Consider the following 18,849-nt stretch of genomic DNA (forward strand, 5'->3'; position numbering starts at 1 on the left):
GTGGAAAAAAGTTTATTTCAAGTTTTTTTTCATATTTTAATTTTAAGTTTGGAATTTTAGGTGTTTTTTTAAAAACGAAGTCAACTTATTTGACACGCACGCATTATCTGATAAGCATCTTGTTGGGACTTTGCTTCTAAATGAAATAATTTGTGTTTACTCTGATGTTGGTATTGTATCGTGCTAAGCCGTTTTTGTGTGTTTATAAATTTAGAAAATTACTACATGGCTTCAGAAGATACAAAGGAGTATATTTATTGAGGTATTTTTTGGTAAAAAGAAAATACTTCATAGTTGGCATGTCAGGTGTATGTTTTGAATGGGTTTTGGGTGGTTGGACTGATGTACGTGTCTTGGACCAATCAGACTGAAGCTTCTATGGACAACCAATCCAATTGCTGCTTGCAACAGTTGCAATTTCAGTAAGTATGTGTGGATTCTTGCTGATGTCAGCTAAACACTGCTTCAAAACAATGGCAGAGAAACCATTGTCATTTGGCGGTGCTTCACATGGGATTATGAGGATCAAAATTGAAAGTATGAACTGATATATATTTTCGGGTAGAAAAGGTGTTTTCGAATGAGCATTTCTACTGTGAGTGCTTTGGAAATACCTACAGAAAGCACTGAAACCAGTGAAAATGTTACCTTGAGGTAGAACTAGCCAGCGCTGGCTCGTTTTGGCAAAGTGGTGCTTCCAACAATCCATGTATGGCAATACTAACAAATCATCTCCGCATTCTTGCTGAGTTGTTCCGTGTTGTTTTACGCTGGATCCAGGGAACTGAAACTATGATCCGATATTTTTTTTGGAGGAAAGGTGTTTTCAAATATGGCCTTTATACTGTGGAAATACGAACAGAAATCTTAAAATCAGTGAAATTGTCAGCTTGAGGCGGAACGAACAAACACTGTCTTCTCTAAAAGTAAGGGGGCACTTTTCTGTCGATAGTGATCAAACTGTATATTTTTTACTGCGTTATATAACTAATTTAATTTTTAAATAATCTATTTTCCGCAGTTTCTCCAATGTTCAATGTTGAATCGTGCAAAGTCCTGCAGTTAAAGTTTTGTTTATAACGAATTCAATCTAATGTAATGCTTAATGCTTTTTGCAAGTGGTCACAATGTAAGGTTATTTGTTACCACTTTGTTTATATTGTTTTTAGTTTCTACACTGTCTAATCTTAAACTCTGTGAAGTCTCAGAGCGGTACAGATGTTTGAACTTTTTTTAATTGTAATGACAACAGTTAGGTAAATTATGAATAAGTTCACTGAGCTTAAAAAATTATTTTTGTTGTGGAAGCAAATGTAGCAAGCTAATTTTGTTTTTAGGTAAGCTTTCAAATGGTAACTTGACACTTGTTTTTCAGGGATGAGCAGTTTCAATAGAACTGATGAATCAGTGATTCTTCTTGTTATTTGTGTTTCTAGGGGCATTTTGATATATAATTTGTAGTTTTCCAATAAAGGGAATTTCAAAATATTGATATTTGTCGGAGTTTTTCTAAAGGTTTTCAATTTTAGTACGGAAAGACTCCAGGGCAGCTAGTTGAACAGCAAATTTATTAAATCAGACGTGAAGGCCAGCCAGTTGGAAACTTAACATGGCTCCTTGCACAACCTCCGGGGCATGGGACATTTTGAATTCTAAAACCATCTTGGATGCAAAATTAAGATCTCAGTGGAAGGGAAGGGAGATGAGCATGCAAACATCACATACTGACTGAAACAATGAGAGCCCATTCTTGTATGCGACTACTTTTTGGAATGTCCTAGGTGGTCCTTTGACTGTATATGAAACAATTCTTGTTGTCAGTAGTATTCTAGAAAGTTTGTTGGATGTGACAAACTTCACTGTCAAAATGGACACAATGTCCTTTGTGGAAATTAGATATGGTGATGGAAATTTTGCATTGCTATCATTCCATTTGAAAGTATGCAAGACCAGATCAAGGTTCTTGCCTGCGAAGGGGGTGTGGAGAAAATGTCACGAGATACAAGTGCTTTTTAGATTTTTTATTTCAATTCTATTTCATGTGCATCTAGCGATGACTCTGTGATACCCCCAGTCACCTAGTTCAATGTTGTGTAGGTGCTGTGATCTGTGTCGTCTTAGAAATAGGAAAATCAACATTGTTTGGGAGGAAGGGGAATGTTTCCAGGGCAATCAAAACCCAATCACATTGTGGGTTTTATTAAAGAACCAATCAAATTGTCGGTTGCAAAAAAGGGACAGTATGTTGTTAAAACAGATTGCACAATTACCAGAGGTAAATTTTGGATCTCTCAGAAAGTTACTTTTTCTGTAACTCTTTTTTTGTCTCCAAAAAGGCTTTCAGGTGTTGAGAAGGGTTATGTGACAAGAAAACTTCCAAAACTCTGCAGATTTTGTGTCATCTTATTAAATTTATACTTTCTTTCAGAGGTCTAGTTGTTTCACCTTCAAAAGTGTTAAAATCAATACTAATTTGGAGTGGTTTCTTGGATTGTCAAAACCAAAGAAATTGTAATCAACCTGATCAATGCTGGCAACAGAATAAGACTATGCTATTGCATTAAATTAGTTCTTGTTATAAAATGAATCCATAAAATTACCAACCAATCTGCTTTTACTGTTAGCTACTATTACAGACTGCATAACTTAGCTGTCTTGCAGGAAAAGCTCCACTGAAGTTCTTTGAAACAAAGTTACTGATCAAATTGTCAAAATCAAACCTTGATAAATCTAGGCTTGGTATTATGCTTCATAAGATGAAACACATTCTGTTTTTGCTGTGTATCATGACCAAACTTGCTGGATTAACGTAATCACAAACATTAGATCTCACGGGACTCTGAGTGCGAAGTGGATCTATCCTTAATCAATTTTTACTGCTTTTAATGAACATATTTTCTTATACATTTCACTTGTGACTACATTGTTAATTCTTATATTTTAATATAAGCTAGTTCTTAGTCTTAATATATTTAAATTTATATACCTTCATAAGGCTCTTATAATTTCTTTTTTCTGTTTTTTTCGTGGCGTACCTTTAAACTAGCTTTTTAGCTAAGCATACCGACCATGTTAAATATATTGATTGATTGAAGGCTGCTACACTGTACTTCCACAGGGTTTCAATTCACAAAAAAAACTTATGCTCGCCTTGCATGCCTATGTTTGTCATTAAAGTAAGAGAAAGGGTAGACTGAAGTAATTCTGCAGTTTTATGACGGATATCAGCCAGTTTCACACTGCTGACGGCCGTAAATGCTTACAATATTGTGTAAATAAATCTACTTCTCTCATTGCATGAAAGTAGGATTTAACTGGAAAAAAAAGCAACAGTCCAATTTATTGCAATGTCATTTGTACAGCACAAAAACTCGCTTTTACTAGACTATTCTAAGATACTTTATTCTGTGTTTTGTTTGCTTCAATCAAAGTGGCTATGAGCCACTCAACTTAAAAATTGGATCGTCTGTAGACAGTGACAATTTTGATGCCACTGACTTGAGGTTTCAATCCGTAGGGCAAGTTAAAATTAAGGAATAGTGCAAAACACAACGGTAAGAGAATACACGAGATGTCACACTGTTGAAAACATTCATGAATTATCAGTCTCAGAGACCGAGTTATCCTCGTCCGAGAGACCGAGACCATTACAAAGAAAGTACCGCTTCTTGTCCAATCACCCGAAAGCAAGTAATAATTCTCATTTTCACTCCTCTTATTTTTTTCGTTCTTTATTTTCCCAACCCGTATCAGTTTTTTTTTCCCTCTTTGCTACCTTTTCTCATCTTAGAAATTTAAAAAAATATATGTTCAGCATAGAGTCACTATGCTACAAGGACAGCACCATGTCTCATTCGCTCAACAAAGTTAAGCCAGGGTTCATACTTGGATGGGAGATCAAATACAAATACTCCTTGTTGTAATAACCTTTTTTTTTCTTTTTTTTTTTTTTTTCCTTCCCTTTCCAAAGTGATATTTAAGACTGCAGAACTCCCTGCCTTGTGTAATGTTGTTTCTTCTATTTATCAACTATTTGTTCCTGATTTCGCCATGTCTGTATTTATGTGTATTTATGTACAGTATCGTATATGTTGATTGTCTAAAACATTTAATCCCGCGCATTTTTTTGGGGAAATACTTTATTCCCTCCAATCCAATTTGGGTTCAAACAAATTAATAACTGAACAATTTTATTTCCGTATAATTTCTCTAATATCATGCTCAGGACTAACCTACTAACATTCAGAGTATTCGGCGCAGCTTTCAAAATAGCCAGTTAAATGTGTCGGTTGCCCGCTTATTTTGATGACCCTGTAATATTGGCTTGTGAGAGTTTGTGTGGTGCAACCCGCACCGGATTTTAAACCAATGAATGTGGGCTTGCAAAAGCGTATTGGTTTCAGTGCAATCGGCACTAAACACAATCCAAGTCTAGATATGTTGGCTTGCTTGAGCAAACAACTCCTTTATTGCCAAGGAAACTCACTCAGCAAAACCTGAATGAAATAACAAAGAAAAAATAAGGCAGTGCAGTTAATTTTCAAAACGAAAGGAAGAAGAGTGTTTACTCAGGCTTTGTACTGCAATATCAAATCGTACTTAACAAGTGAGCTGATTGAACACATCATATAAAAACAGTAAAAGAATCATTATGTATATTACGTTGTTCAAGAAGAGCAAGCACATGATAAAGCAGGTAGTTATGGGAAGGCCTAGACTTGCCACAAGCCGACTTCTACTTCTATAAAATGAGCGACAAAGTAGCAATAAGCGAACAATGATCGAAGTCACAAAACTCTGGAAATGGACTTTGAGAAAGTCTAGGGAAGGCCCTTCTTTTTTCTGTGCCATTTCGTGACTTTTTATGAAACCAATTATATTTGCTTGTGTTTAGTTGCTTCCCAGTTTGCTTGTGGTTAGTTCCACTCGGGTTTGCTTGCGGTCAGCTTTCATTTTGTGGTTTGGGTGACACTGTATTACATATATTTAGGCTTGCAGTATCTATAGTTACAAAATTTGATCCCTTTCAGCTAACAACTGAATTCAACAGTCATGACAATCGGACACGAAATGTCACAAGAACGAAGGGCCTTCTCGTCTATCACGTCAAGTGATATGACTACCAATAAAATCCCATCCCCAGTTTCCACGCTCTACGCTTGGAATGCTTGGGACTATGACCCCCCTTTTGGCGACCAAATAGAATTACAACAAATGGCCTACATTTTATGACTTGGGCTTTCCTACGGAAGCCCAAGTAAAAAAGAAAACATTTTACTTACACACGTACTCTACTTGTTTGTAGAATGCAAGTAGTCAAGACCCCACAGAGCAACTTGGTGCTGTACAAGCTGCTAGGTTAGTACACTGCAACTTTCTATATGGTTCTCACTTGTTTTTACATCAGTTTGGGGGTGATCTGATGAATAAAGCCCTCCTATTTTGTAAGCAAGTTAAATTGCTGGACATGCCCAGGAATAAGCTGTCATCATTTTATTATTCCCAAAAGTAATACTGTATGTGTCTGTTCTCCCCTATAAATGTTGTTTTTTTTTTTATTTGATATTTATTTTTCTTAGGATTAATTTGAAGCGCAGGGTTTGTGATTAAAGTACTGCTGAAAAGATTATAAATACATGTATACTGGTCTCTGATCAGGCCAGAACTTGTAGGTTGCTGGGCATATACATGTACATGTTTAGGCAATTACAAGTGGCAGGTGTTGTTGTTCAAATCATTATTAGGAGTTTCAAAATGTTTTGAAGTAGGCAGCTGTAGCTGGAAGAGTAGGTGGTTGTGACTAGTCACAAGCTGCAAGGCCCCTCCTAGGGGTTCTGGGGGCATGCCTCCCTTCCTCCAGAAAATCTGAAATCTACTGTGTGGAAGCTAGGAAATGCATTTTTAGCATTTAACGTTAAATACTGATCTATCAATGGCATAACTATATGCTGAGCTTGTTTGCTGCAAGCTGATTGCAAAAACCAGAGTAACCAGTGATATATAATCAAGTAGGTGGCAGAACTCTGGCAGTTGCTGGTTTGTTTTGAAAACACTGGGATGCTAGTGTGTGTTACAGTGCACTACATGTAGAACCCATTGATGCACTCTCAGGGATTTCATTAATGTTTTCAGCAGGAGGGCAACTGGTTTTCACAGCTGGGCAAAACTAATAGAACTGAACTTCTTTATAAGAGAAACTTTCTATACATTGTCAAACTAGGTAGGCAAATCATCCTTACAGCCAGTCAATTTGCCTGGTGCCTGGCCCTTAGTGAAACTCCTGCAATGTTGAGGAAGACAAAGTGGGTGTTTATTAAGTTTTGCCCAAAAAGAACACAGCAGTTGAATCCAGGGACATTGCCATACCTTGCTCAAGTTTATCTGACAAATGTCCAGTGCTATTAAAATTTCTTCTTTCACAGTTGTAGCAGGATGAAACAGACTCCTATTATTTTTTTCAATGGTGATGTACCTTTTCTTACTAATTTCATGTGTGCTTAATTCCGCAACAATTTGTGAACTGAATTTCGCAAATATTAATTTTTGCAATTGGGCATAAATTACAGCAAAAGTGTACTAAATATTTGGTATGCTCTTAATTACAAAATCGTCACAGCAGTACTTTTAGCATCCCTGTCAGCTCTCCTCTGGTTTAGCCAAAATACAGTCTTCATGTAAATAGCTTTTCCTCACAACCAGAAACTACGGGTAATCACTTGTTGAATAGGCTTGCGACGTCCATTTCATAACACAAAATGTAGGGGTACCCGAGCATTTTTAAGAGTTAAATGAGTTGTTTTCATCTTTTTTTGAATACTTTTATGGCGCCTGTTACATTTTTCCTGTCACCTCCTCATAAGTCAAGCATTTTTTTGTCTTGCACTTGTTTAGAGTGTGCACTACGCAATCTGTAGGTACAGGTTTACAGCTGCGCTGGATTTCAGTATGCTTATCTATGGATAACAGCCAGTTTTTCAGATAGAAGACATTAATAAGCTGCTATTCTAGTGTTCCTGGTTTAAGTACAGATTCATTAAACTTGATTCGGTCACAGGAAAGTTTTGCTTTCATTTTAGTTGCATACTTGGTACAATAGTTGATTAAGTCAGTCTCAACCTTAGTGTGCAAGTGCCTTGTGTGATGTGCAGAAGTGTGCGCACTAACAAAAGTTGGCACCATCCTTAATGCACAGGCTTGATATATCCATTTGAAATCAGCTTAAGTGCTGATGAAATTGTTTCACAAATCTTTGTTAACAGGAAACTTCTTTCAAAGGATCGTAACCCCCCTATTGATGAGCTAATAGAGTAAGTACAATACTTGTAACTCTATTATTTTAAGTTATTGTATGTTAAAACTGCAATATGTTATTCGTCCCATTGTGTCAGTTTAATTCAGGTTCAAAACAATCATGGGACTTGTTTGAAGGTTTCCTCCATCAAGCACAGTTCTTTGAAGGCTGCAATTCACTGAAGTCCAATCAGCATATCAGGCCTGTGTAACCAGGGCTATCTTACATTTGGAAATATTCTGGTTTTCATTCAAAAATGAAATGCAAGTTGTGTTTCAGGAATGTGAATTGCAAAGTAGACAGTTAATCTCATCAACAATCGATGAGCTTGGGGAATGGTGCCTAAAAAGATGGTGGAACCCCAGAGCAAACTAAACCAAGCGCAGGGTATCCCTGACAACCCTGTGGGCGGCAACCACCAGGCACTGTCACACTGAAAAAACATTGGAAACACAGGATACTTACCACATACCATGAAGCCAAAGAGGGATGGGTGGGTTGGGAGAAAAGCTTAATGAGAACTGTCCAGCAGCAAAAAACACGCGGAAATGATTTGACATCTGAAGCCGAGCTGTAAAATTCAGCTTCCCCTGCAAAATCCTCCAGCCACTGACCCTGTATTCACTCTGAGGGAGACTGCTGGCCAACAATCTTGTTTCGTGTTTAACTTAGCCTAAATTACATTAAGCCACATTTCATCAAACATGGCAGATAATTTTGAAAGAATGCAACTTGATTGAACTAATTAAGCAAGAAGAATAACACAAGCCAGACTGGTAGTCATAATCTGCCCTGCTTTGAAAAGTAATTAGCCAAACCTTCTTGCAGTAGACATGATCATGTTTAAGTGTCCCAAATACTTTGTCTGACTCAACATCTGGCACACTGGCTAACATCAATGCACTGGTTCACTTTTGAACTCATTCATTCGATTTGAATAGAATGCGCTGGTTCAAATGTAAACTCCAAAGAACACTCTACTAAACTGTACACAGTTCAAAAAACCACACAATGACATGCATATAAAACTCATGTTTTTACTCATGTACACTGTAAAATGCTTAGGAACCTCGAGCAAACTAAGGACAGCCAGAGGAATGGATAAACAACTCTGCCACTACCATGTCTGATGACATAATGACGTCATACACCAAATCTCATGCTCTTATTGTTTCTTGTGTTAGCTCTTTGTTATCTTACCTGACACATCCTGAAGTAGAGATTTTTTTGTGCCTCTACAATGCCTTGCATATCAACTCTATAATGCTGCCATCTTGTCAGCCTCACATCTTTCCTCGGCTGCGTCGTTAAAAATAAATATGTTAATATTTTTCTTAACTTGTAGTTCTGGCATTCTCCCAGTTCTGGTGAAGTGCTTGGAGAGAGATGACAAGTAAGTTGCAAAAAAAAAAGTAATAAACAGAGGATATGAATTATTACATATACAAAATGTAAGTTGACAGTCAGTAACCTCTTGGTAACTTTTCAGTGACAGAACTTTGTTCTTGATTATTGAAAATATTGCAAAGTAATGTTTGTGTAATTGTATACACTGTTAGCCAATTGAAACTGCTACACATGACATGCAAATGGCTATTGTAATTTTCTTTGAGAAATAAATTGTTTTTGCATTCATAGAACGCAGTCCTAATGCAGACTTGAGCCAAGTTTCATGGGACTGTTAACCTTGGTACGATCTTGCGACACTGATTTGGCCGCCCTGCAGCAGGGGCGAAAATGAATGACATCATGGCCAAACCATGTGCTGTACATTTCGTGTCCATCTGCTAACGTCTTTCTTGTTCTCTTTTGTGGCTTCTTTTGTTATTTTCAACATTTTGGAGTTTTCTTTGAACTTGTTTTTCACTCTGATTACATTCGACAAAAAAGGGAATGCAGTCCCAATGCAGACTAGAGTGATATTTTTTTGGCCCGGCAAAAACAAATTACATCATCACAAAGCACATGTATACAAGATGATTTGCTTTAGATCGTTCGCAATCAGTTGTTTGTTGTTTTGATTCTGGACCGTGAGTGGCCTCTTTTGTCAGGATGCGACATGACATGCTTTTGTTACATAACTCTTGGCTTTCAGGTGTTAACCATGGGAACAGCTATATTTCATTGGCCATATTTTGATTACATTAAACAAATTTTGTTGACCTTAATTGATTAGTTCCAGTTGCCACAAATAGTTCAGTATCCTGCGAAGCTCAAAATTGAATCAATGGAAGAGTACTCTGAAGCCAAGATCTATAAGAGTAAGCCAGAACTAAGGAACAGCAATGTAAATGCTGACTATTTCTATTCATTAGCGGAAATATTTGAATCAGTTGCCAGTTGCACAGAGTTTGCTTACAATAAACCACAGATAAACCGGCACGTGAGTGCAAATGCTAGCTGATATTTGTGCTTCCAGCTTAGAATACTAGATATAACACAAGTGTACTTTTAAAAATTAGCCTTTATGCTTAAAATTACCAGTAAAAGTAAAAATGAGATTTTAGCGTGAATTTTGAAGGCAAATGTTCTATTAAACTTGTGACTTACCGAAACTGGAGCCGTCACGCGACGTGTCAACAATAAAGCAAGGAAATCAAAATAAAGTTGAACCTCTATTAAGCGGCCAACTTTTACTTGACAGCCAGTGGCCAAAATCCCGGAAAAAATTGTCAGCTATACACTGTAATAAAAACCTCTATGCAACGGCCACCTCTATTAAGCGGCCGTGGTCAGCTTCTTGCCACCCCAAGGGTGATTTTGTTTTGTTTTATACCTCTATTAAGTGGCCAGTTCTCTTGTCCCCCAGAGTGGCTGCTTAATAGAGGTTCGACGGTAATCTACAGAAAAATAGTGGACTTTGTCATTATGTTACATCTGTAAAAAGGCTTGCTTTCCTAATAACACAAGAAAATTAAAGTGTGAATTTAATTTAACTGATGAGGCACTGAAAAAATCTTTTTCTCTTCCCCATTCAGTTGCTTTGGAGCCATATGTCAAGGCGTTTCAGTTCAAAATATTGAACTCTATACTCTACACGAATTCAAAATTACACAAAATTGGCAACAGCAGCAGATTATCTATGTTCTTTCTACAAACGTGAATCAGAGACAATGCAGCATTTCTTTTATGATTGCTCTTAATCAATTTCTTTCTGAAAAGATTTCGAAGTATATTACTTATCTTTGACAAAACAGCAGATGCATCTTAATTTGAAGGATATATTAATCGGTCTTCTAACACCAGAACTTCCCTTACTTAATTATCTGTTACTTATAGGAAAAATTTATTTGTGGGCGTGTAGAAGGAATAAAGAACATCCAAGTATATAAGGTTTTAAATCAAAAGTCAAATTAAAGTATGAGACTGAAAAATACATCTGTAGAAAAAATAATAATTTAGATATGTTTAGGAAGAAGTGGGCAATATAAATACTAGAAGTAGTTGAATAACTTAGAATATGTCAGGCTCAAATAGGTGTGACTTTGCTATGTAAACTTGTTCGTAAGTGTGTGTATGTGAGCGAGTGTGAATTAGTTGTGTTATACCGTAATTCCTGTTTATTATGTATAGTAAAGTAGTAAAGTAGTAAAGTATTGTAATGAAAGTTGTGTAAATAGTTGTGTGCATTGCAATAAAAAAATTATGTTTCATCTGTCTGTAAAACTTCAGCTGTTCACAAAGATAATGATTTCAGCAACAGACAGCTATTTAAGTTACATCACAGGCGTAGAAGGCAAATGCACTCATAATCTTTGATTACTACTAATCTCAGAATTATTTTGATTTTTGATGAGTGAGAATTCATTGTTCTATGTACATATTGATGAAGATTTCAGGACTGAGAATCAAGATCCAAGGATCGAGTCAAAATTAGGAACTTAATTTAGACAATGCTGAAGGTTCACTTGTCTTATCACAAGTTTTCAACTGTACAGTAAACTGGACTTAGCCTAAAGAACTGTGTATCATATTCAAGCATGCTTGATTTCATATTTCAAGCCCCAATGATTTAAGTTCTGTGATGTTAGTTTTAAGACTACTGTCCTCTCAGAACTGTTCATTCAATCCAACCTTGAGATGACAGAAAAAAATGAGTCAGATGTAACCACTGATTAACAAAATCTCATCTTTGTTTTAAGTAGAAAGACTGTTTCACACACCTGTGAAAAGTTGCCCTGTCGTAACAGACCTTTTTAGCTTGAGTAGTTTGTTGCAAAGACCATGTGATGATACTCTTGAGAATTCTTGCTAAAATCAAATTTTCAAATAGTCTTGTGTGTATGAATGAATATTTTTTTGATGTAAATCAAAGTGGCTATGAGGCACTCAACTTGGAAAATGGATCGTCTGTAAGACAGTGACAATTTTGATGCCACTGACTTGAGGTTTTAATCTGTAGGTTAGTTGAAGTTAAAGCCCACTGGTATTGTTAAGAAATAGTGCAAAACACAACGGTAAGAGAATGCATGAGGAGACGTAACACTGTTGAAAACATTCATGAAGTTATCTGTCCGAGAGACCGAACTATCCTCGTCCGAGAGACCAAGACAATTATAAAGAAAGTACCCCTTCTTGTCTGATCACCGAAGCACGTAATAATTCTCATTTTCATTCCCCTCATTGTTTTCGTTCTTTATTTTCCCAGCCAGTATCAGTGATTTTTTTCTCTCTTTGTTACCTTTTCTCATCTTAGAAATTAGAAAAAATGCGTTCAGCATAGAATCACTATACCACAAGGACAGCAACACATCTCGTCCGCTCAACAAAGTTAAGCCCTGTTTGGCGGGATTCGTATCTGGATGGGTGACCAAATATGAATACCCCATGTTGTAATAACTTATTTTTTTCTTCGTCTTCTTTTTTTTTCCTTCACTTTCTTAGATATTAAAGACTACAGAACTCCCAGCCTTGTGTAATTTTGTTTTTTCTATTTATCAACAAATTGTTCCTCATTTCGCCATGTCCGTATTTCTGCATATTTATTTACAATATCGTATAAATAAACAGTTCGAATTCTCCTCAATTCTTTTGACTGTTGATCGTCAAAGACATTCAATCACGGCTTGAATCAATAGAAAACTCATACAGATCATCAGTTTTATGACTTTCAATGTCTTTTTTTTTTCGGCAATCAAGAATGGTTAAACCTGTATGAGCGGGCACCTTCGGGAAATGAGCTATTATGTAATTACAGTAGCTACTATTCATAAAAACGTTTTTGTGAAAATTTATTCAATGTAGAGGATTTCTGCGGTAAGATATTGAGTACTTACATCAGAAATTCAAAAAATAACTAACTTGACACGGTGCAAGTGACTGTAGAATGGCCTTGGATGGCGGATGTTTGACACCCAGGGGTGGGGGGGGGGGGGGGAACTCCAATATGAAAAGGTCAGGGATGCTTATCGTCGGAGGTACAAATCAAGGATTCTGGTCTCACTTAGGGTGTTGACGATGAAGCATCACCATTTTTAGCTGTCAAAGTATCCTTTAGGGTGCAGTCGAAGAAGTAATAATTAAAAGAAACACTCTCATTGAATTTCTGTTTTTAGGCTTGATTTCCGCTGATCTCTCGAGTAAGCGAGTCGGGTCTACAAGTACATGCAGGATCCTTTCTTGAACAGTGGCTGGTAATCGAACATATTCCATTTTAAGTGGTATCTTTTAGGGGTCTAATGAAGCTCAAGCAACTCCGATATTAGTCTCCTTTAGGAGTTAAATTCAAATTTTCCAATCAGCAACTCTGACCTTCTCATATGGGAGTTCCCCCCCCCCCCCCTGGGGTTTCAAATGTCTAACAGGAAGTAACTCAGCGAAGGATTGAAGAAGGGAAGGAGTGATGGAGTGAAGGAGTGATGGAGTGAAATCGCTTCACCACTACAACTTGGAAAATAATATTTTCCAAGTTTAAAAAAAGCAATTCTCTAGAGAATATCACATGGTCTATAAGGGAAAAACAAACCACCCAACCTAGATGGGTGTATACACTGATACATGTCTAATGACTTCAGCACTTAGTTTAGTGTAATTCAACTATTCGCGTCTCTCGCAATTTTAGGTTTTTAACTTTTATTATATTGTATATTTTGTATTATTTCACAATATTGTTATAATCACTTATTTAGAATTTCATCGTGGCTTTCAACATTTTCATTAGGTTTGTAATTTTATTTTCTGAGGGCCACAAGCCTTTGGCTATTATGTCTTAACCCTCCGTAAATTAAGTCTTTATTATTATTATTATTATTATTTATTATTATTATTATTGTTATTGTTATTGTTATTATTGTTGTTGTTGTTATATTATAGTATCGTTTAAGTTAATTGCATTGTTTGATGGCTTGTGCCTCACTTTGTAGCCCTTCTCTTCAATTTGAGGCAGCTTGGGCCTTAACAAACATAGCCTCGGGCACTTCAGAACAAACAAAGGCTGTAGTTAAAGCTGGTGAGTAGGGGTTGTTTATCCAAGTAGCAAGTTGTGTTTCTATGCGAAGGCAGCTGAAGATTTCACACATACATTTATGTTTTATTTTGAACTTGACCGTGTCAGGCATTTTCTTGACAAAATAGTCAAGTAAGAAACATTTTATATACACTATAAAGTTATTGAAAGTGTTGAACATCAAAAAGGAACTAATTGTTATTATAGTAAAGCAAAGCCTTTGGGGTCAGTCATTTGGTGCACAAAGCTGGAATTGTGTAGCTCTAAATTATTTTTTACAAGTAACAAATTGAGAAGCAGGTTTGACTGTCATGTCATTCAAGATAGCTTATCATGAGTGGCTAATTAATAAAGGAAATATTAAAACAAATTTTTCATTTTTATGAAAGTTAAGTTTCCTGAGATATTGTCAGTGCAGATTTCAAAATCATGACAATATAGTTGTTGTGAATGTTAATCTCTTACATCATTACTATTAACAACATAACCAAGACTGTACTTCACAATTTGTTTTTGGTAATTTATACATGTTTCAGAAAGATTTTGTAGTTGGATTAGGGGTAAGTATAGTTTCTGTCTTGTCCTGTTAGATGCTGTCAAGTATTTCATGAAGCTACTGGAATCGCCTCATCAAAATGTGTGTGAGCAAGCAGTTTGGGCACTTGGAAACATTATTGGTAAGACTGAAAAAGTAAATGTACTTAATAAAATACACCAAAGAGTGACTTGTTGTTCTTGATGCAGGTTGGCCGCCCAAATCCTTGATATCCTTTTGCATACCCACTAGCAAACTTGTAAGAAAACTGAACCATCACCTAAGTTAGGTTCCTGTTGGTGCCTTGATTCCACTGTACATGTTCATTAGTTTTTATGTTGCATGGGTTTTACCTTCCACATTACATGTATGCACAAATATGCAGCTGGAATCTGAGATAAGTACATTTTCAATCGCCAGAAAGCATTTTCAGTGCAGAGTGCACTATTGGGATGGTTTTAGGGGATGCCATGGCCTAAGGAACTAAGTTACTAATGCACAAAGGTGTAAACTTAAGTGTTTGTTTAATGAATTAATTGGTAATGTTACTTGTAAAATAGAGTTAACAACTTAAAGCGTTGCATGGATATCACACGTGTATCATTCCTTTAGTCACGCTATACTGCAACTCAATGTTTGACTAGGTTTGACAACTGTCAACACTATGTCTTGTGGTTAAGTCATGAAAGACATTTACATAAGCAGACATTGCTCGTTGATGTGCGTGAGATGAACATTACTTTGTCCTTGGAACTACAATAACAATTACGTTAAGCAAGAATAATTGTGATCTATTCATTTCTTTGCCTTATATGCTTGATCCCGGTTTGTGTGCCGGGATGCAGGCAGCCTAAACAAAACTCTGTTATCATGTGTAATGGATACAAGATAAACGATATCAAGTTATCATTTATAATTCCTGCTTGCCTGTTCTCATACCGAACAATGCCTTGTGTTGTCGTGACTCTCACTAGTGCAAGTAGCTAGTTTGTGATTTGTCTGTATTTTCCCCGCCTCTCCCGCCCATTATCAATAAACAGCTGGACTACAGAGTTGGGTGCACACCTGCCACTTAGCTTCGCATGTAGCAGGCCGGGTGGGACCTGCTGTTTTCAAACTATTGTGTGTTTGCCAAGGTTCAAAGAGTGGAAATGTATGTCCTCTGCTTAGCAGCTTGTTTATTTCATCGACTAAGAAAGAGAGCAAAAAGTTCATATTTAGCCGAAACTTTCCTATTTCAGTTTCATTTAATAAAACTAGTAAATGTGTGACAAAGGGAACCTCTCGTATATTGCTGCAGGCTCCATGGCACTTACTGAAACCACCAATACATTTAATCTGTCTTTGAGGTGGCTAATTCACCAGTGTAGGATATAATCTTGGTCAAATAATGATCTTTACCGCCAGTACTTCTGGTTGAAACGCTTCTCAGTTGTATTAATCGATAACATTGTGTATTAAGTTGAAGTGGTTTTACTGTTAACGCTAAAGGTAGCAACAAAATGAGAATGTGCCATTCTTTGACTCCATGTAACTATTTGATAATTAGATTAGTCCTTGTTTTTCATTTAAATGAAAATTAACGTTTCGAATAAAACAAAAATCATTCTTCCATTTATTTATCCGATTTTAACTTGATACCATGTATTTAATTAAAAGTAAATAATTATCAATAACTTTATAAGCAGTATTTCTTTCTTTTTTTTTCATATATTTTCAACTTAGCTATTACGTTGTATATTGCAAAAACAAAATAATGTCCTGTAAATAAAGAAATAATGCAGAAAGGTTGTTTATCATAAAAAAGGAAAAAAAAACTTTTGCTTTTAACATATTCATAAATTCAGACAATGTAATATAAGTTTGAGTCATGTAAGTGCTGCTATGATTAAAAAAAAAAATTACAAACAGAGGAAAAATGAAAAAAAAAAAGTGTCTCCAGCAGTGAAAAAGAAAGCACATTGACTTTATGTTTTTGAGAAAACAAGGGTGTCATTTTGCATCCTTGTGAGGAAAACGAAAGTATCATGTTACAAATTTTGAAAACTTTTTTGTAATCTGATCTGTTGCTTTTTATCTGAATTTTTGGTGACCTCTGTTCACCTTCATCAGAGTTCAACAATACAATATGAAAGTTTGTTATTGCTCCCGCTACAACCCCATGCTTGGTGTTGTTTTATTGATTTTTAAATCAACAGCAAGTAAGCGCGAGGGAGCAGTTTCCTCTTATTGATGGCATTGCTATCCAAAGCTGAGTACCATGACTCCAAGAAGAGCCAGTTGTGATAGTTGTTGACACCACGTTCAAGGATCTGAGCGTTTTGTGGGTGGATGTTGTGATCCGTAGACTCAGTATGCTGTTTAATTGCTGACTCCCTGTTGCTCACATGGCCTGGATCATTCTCTGCCCTGCGCGAGCTCCATAAGCGCTTGCTTTCCCCGACGTAGGTGAATGCACAGTCATGGCAGCTCACGTTGTAGACGATCCCTTGGACTCGTTCAATTGCTGGTTGGTCCTTTGGCTTTTTAAATATCTGGGCCAATGTTCTTACTGGTCTAAAGGCTGTCCAAATGCGAAATTTTCAGAGGACACGGCCCATGCAATCAAACGCACCCTTTACATAAGGAAGGACTGCAAATCCCAGTGGCCTCTCCTGTGACTGTCTGGGTCTGGTCTTGTTGCAAAGGCATTTCCTCAACAGACTACCAGGATAGCCATTTGCTGTTGAAGCACTTAAAACGCATTCCCAGTCATTCATTCTTATTTCAGGGCACAAAGGGAGGAAGTTAGCTCTGTTGAGGAGTGTTTTCACCACAGCTTCCCTGTGTTGCCCTGGATTGTGAGATGCAAAATCAAGATACTTGTTGGTGTGGGTTGCTTTCCTGTAAGCATCAACCTCTACGGAACAATCACCCAACACAGTTAGTCGTGAGTCCAGAAAGGAAATACTCTTGACCTTGTCATTTTGGCATGCGCACTCTATTGTGAATTGGATATTACTGTTAATAGAGTTCAAATGCTGGTGGAAAAGGTCTGCATCTGTTCTCTTCAAACCTACTTTGCAGTTGTCCACATACCTCTGTCATCAACGTGGAGCAGTTGGAGAGGTAGACAAGGCCCGTTCCACTATGTTGTCCATGACAAGATCGGCAACCACCGCACTGACTGGTAACCCCATTGGGCAACCAAATACTTGGTGGTAGTGCATTCCATGGTAAGTGAAATAGCTATTTCCCGGGATGAATTCCAGCAAGTGTATAACTTGTGACTTAGTGAGGGTAGTTGTTTCTTGCCATTCATCAGACTTGACAACTTCAATTGCCAACTTTTCAGGAATGAAAGTGAAAGTGACACGACATCAAAGGATACATGTACGAGTTCCTCATTGTCAGCGACCTGTTGGTTGTGTACAAACTCTGCAATTTCAGAGTTCTGCATGGTATACTGGTTATCCACTTGCAAGGTCCTGAGTACCTTCGTCAAGTACTTGACTTGGTCTCAGGGGAACACAGCTCAACTCCTCTGCTGGGATTACAAAATGGTCGTTATTTGGTTGAGGCTCCATCTTATGCAAGGTTTTTTTTTCTTTCCTTGACAATATGGAGCTTTTTCTTTCTTCTTTGGGTCGGTTTTTTTCATTTTCTTTACCCAAGGACTCTTTTCTGCTTTTGATTTTTCCATAGGAGTTAGCGAAAAGAGCTTTCGCGTGGGAATTTTTGTCAAGTGCGTGATGTAAATAAATGACATGAAATACGAGCGATGAGCGTTTGCCGCGAAAATTTCCCCAGGGTTCTCGCCCGTTGACAAGATTATGATACCTTCCTAGTTTATTAACTTTATTTGAAAATACGTTTTTTTCTAAATAAGTCGGCCGCTTTTTGAGATTTTTAATGTTTTGCCTTTGGAAACACTAGATAAAATGACGAACGTCAATTTTGTCCAATAAAAGAAAAAACGATTTTTTTGGCCTCTGAAGGTGGGAAGTAACCTTAACGTAAAACACCAAATGACAGTAAAATTCACAACTGTCTTGACAAACGGTAATTGTAAGTTATTTTTGGGACTTGAATGAAAATATGCACATGAAACATGCACACTGCTTAGATTATGTCTTAGCAAGTTTCTGTCCCATCACATTCTGTGTGACTACTGTGTCAGAACCATAAATTACACTCTGTAGTCTCTGAGATTGTCTCACTAGTTGGTATCAAATTGATTAAAGTGATATTTTGTTTCAATGATGTCACTTCATATTTAATATATTGCTATCCATTATTCATGAAAAGATACACTGAATCATGAGTGGATGTCAAAAGACGAGTCACATACGCCAACCTCAGCTCCACTACTTCCTTGTTATTTTAAGCTGTGAAAGAAAGACTACCATGCCTTACAGCTTCAGAAATCATTGCCTTGAACTGAGAAGAGGAATACATGAATATGTATTGCTTTTGAAGTCTGTGAAGCTCAGGGGTCCTAAGAAATTGCTCACAGAATGCCTTGAAGATTTCTGTAGTTTGTTGGTGCACCCTGCTACACCACTGGTTGTATACACCTGGCTGAAAAAACATTGTGCA

At 36.9% G+C, this 18,849-nt stretch overlaps 1 protein-coding gene and 1 pseudogene across 2 annotated transcripts in view; one reads left to right on the forward strand and one right to left on the reverse strand.

The window, feature by feature from the left end:
• Window positions 1-18,849, forward strand: part of LOC110066558 (importin subunit alpha-3-like) — a 72,627-nt gene that overhangs the window by 23,710 nt on the left and 30,068 nt on the right. For both annotated transcript variants that reach the window (XM_089293983.1, XM_089293984.1), the window contains 5 exons: window positions 5,306-5,358; window positions 7,260-7,307; window positions 8,637-8,684; window positions 13,654-13,739; window positions 14,327-14,413. In XM_089293983.1, coding sequence (XP_089150109.1) covers window positions 5,306-5,358; window positions 7,260-7,307; window positions 8,637-8,684; window positions 13,654-13,739; window positions 14,327-14,413 — 322 coding nt within the window. The remainder of the gene's footprint in view (window positions 1-5,305; window positions 5,359-7,259; window positions 7,308-8,636; window positions 8,685-13,653; window positions 13,740-14,326; window positions 14,414-18,849) is intronic.
• LOC149109294 (uncharacterized) lies at window positions 16,854-17,837 on the reverse strand (annotated as a pseudogene).

Source organism: Orbicella faveolata, unplaced genomic scaffold, assembly GCF_042242905.1.
Source record: "Orbicella faveolata isolate gen_17 unplaced genomic scaffold, um_ofav_v1 contig_25, whole genome shotgun sequence".
Lineage (NCBI taxonomy): Eukaryota > Metazoa > Cnidaria > Anthozoa > Scleractinia > Merulinidae > Orbicella > Orbicella faveolata.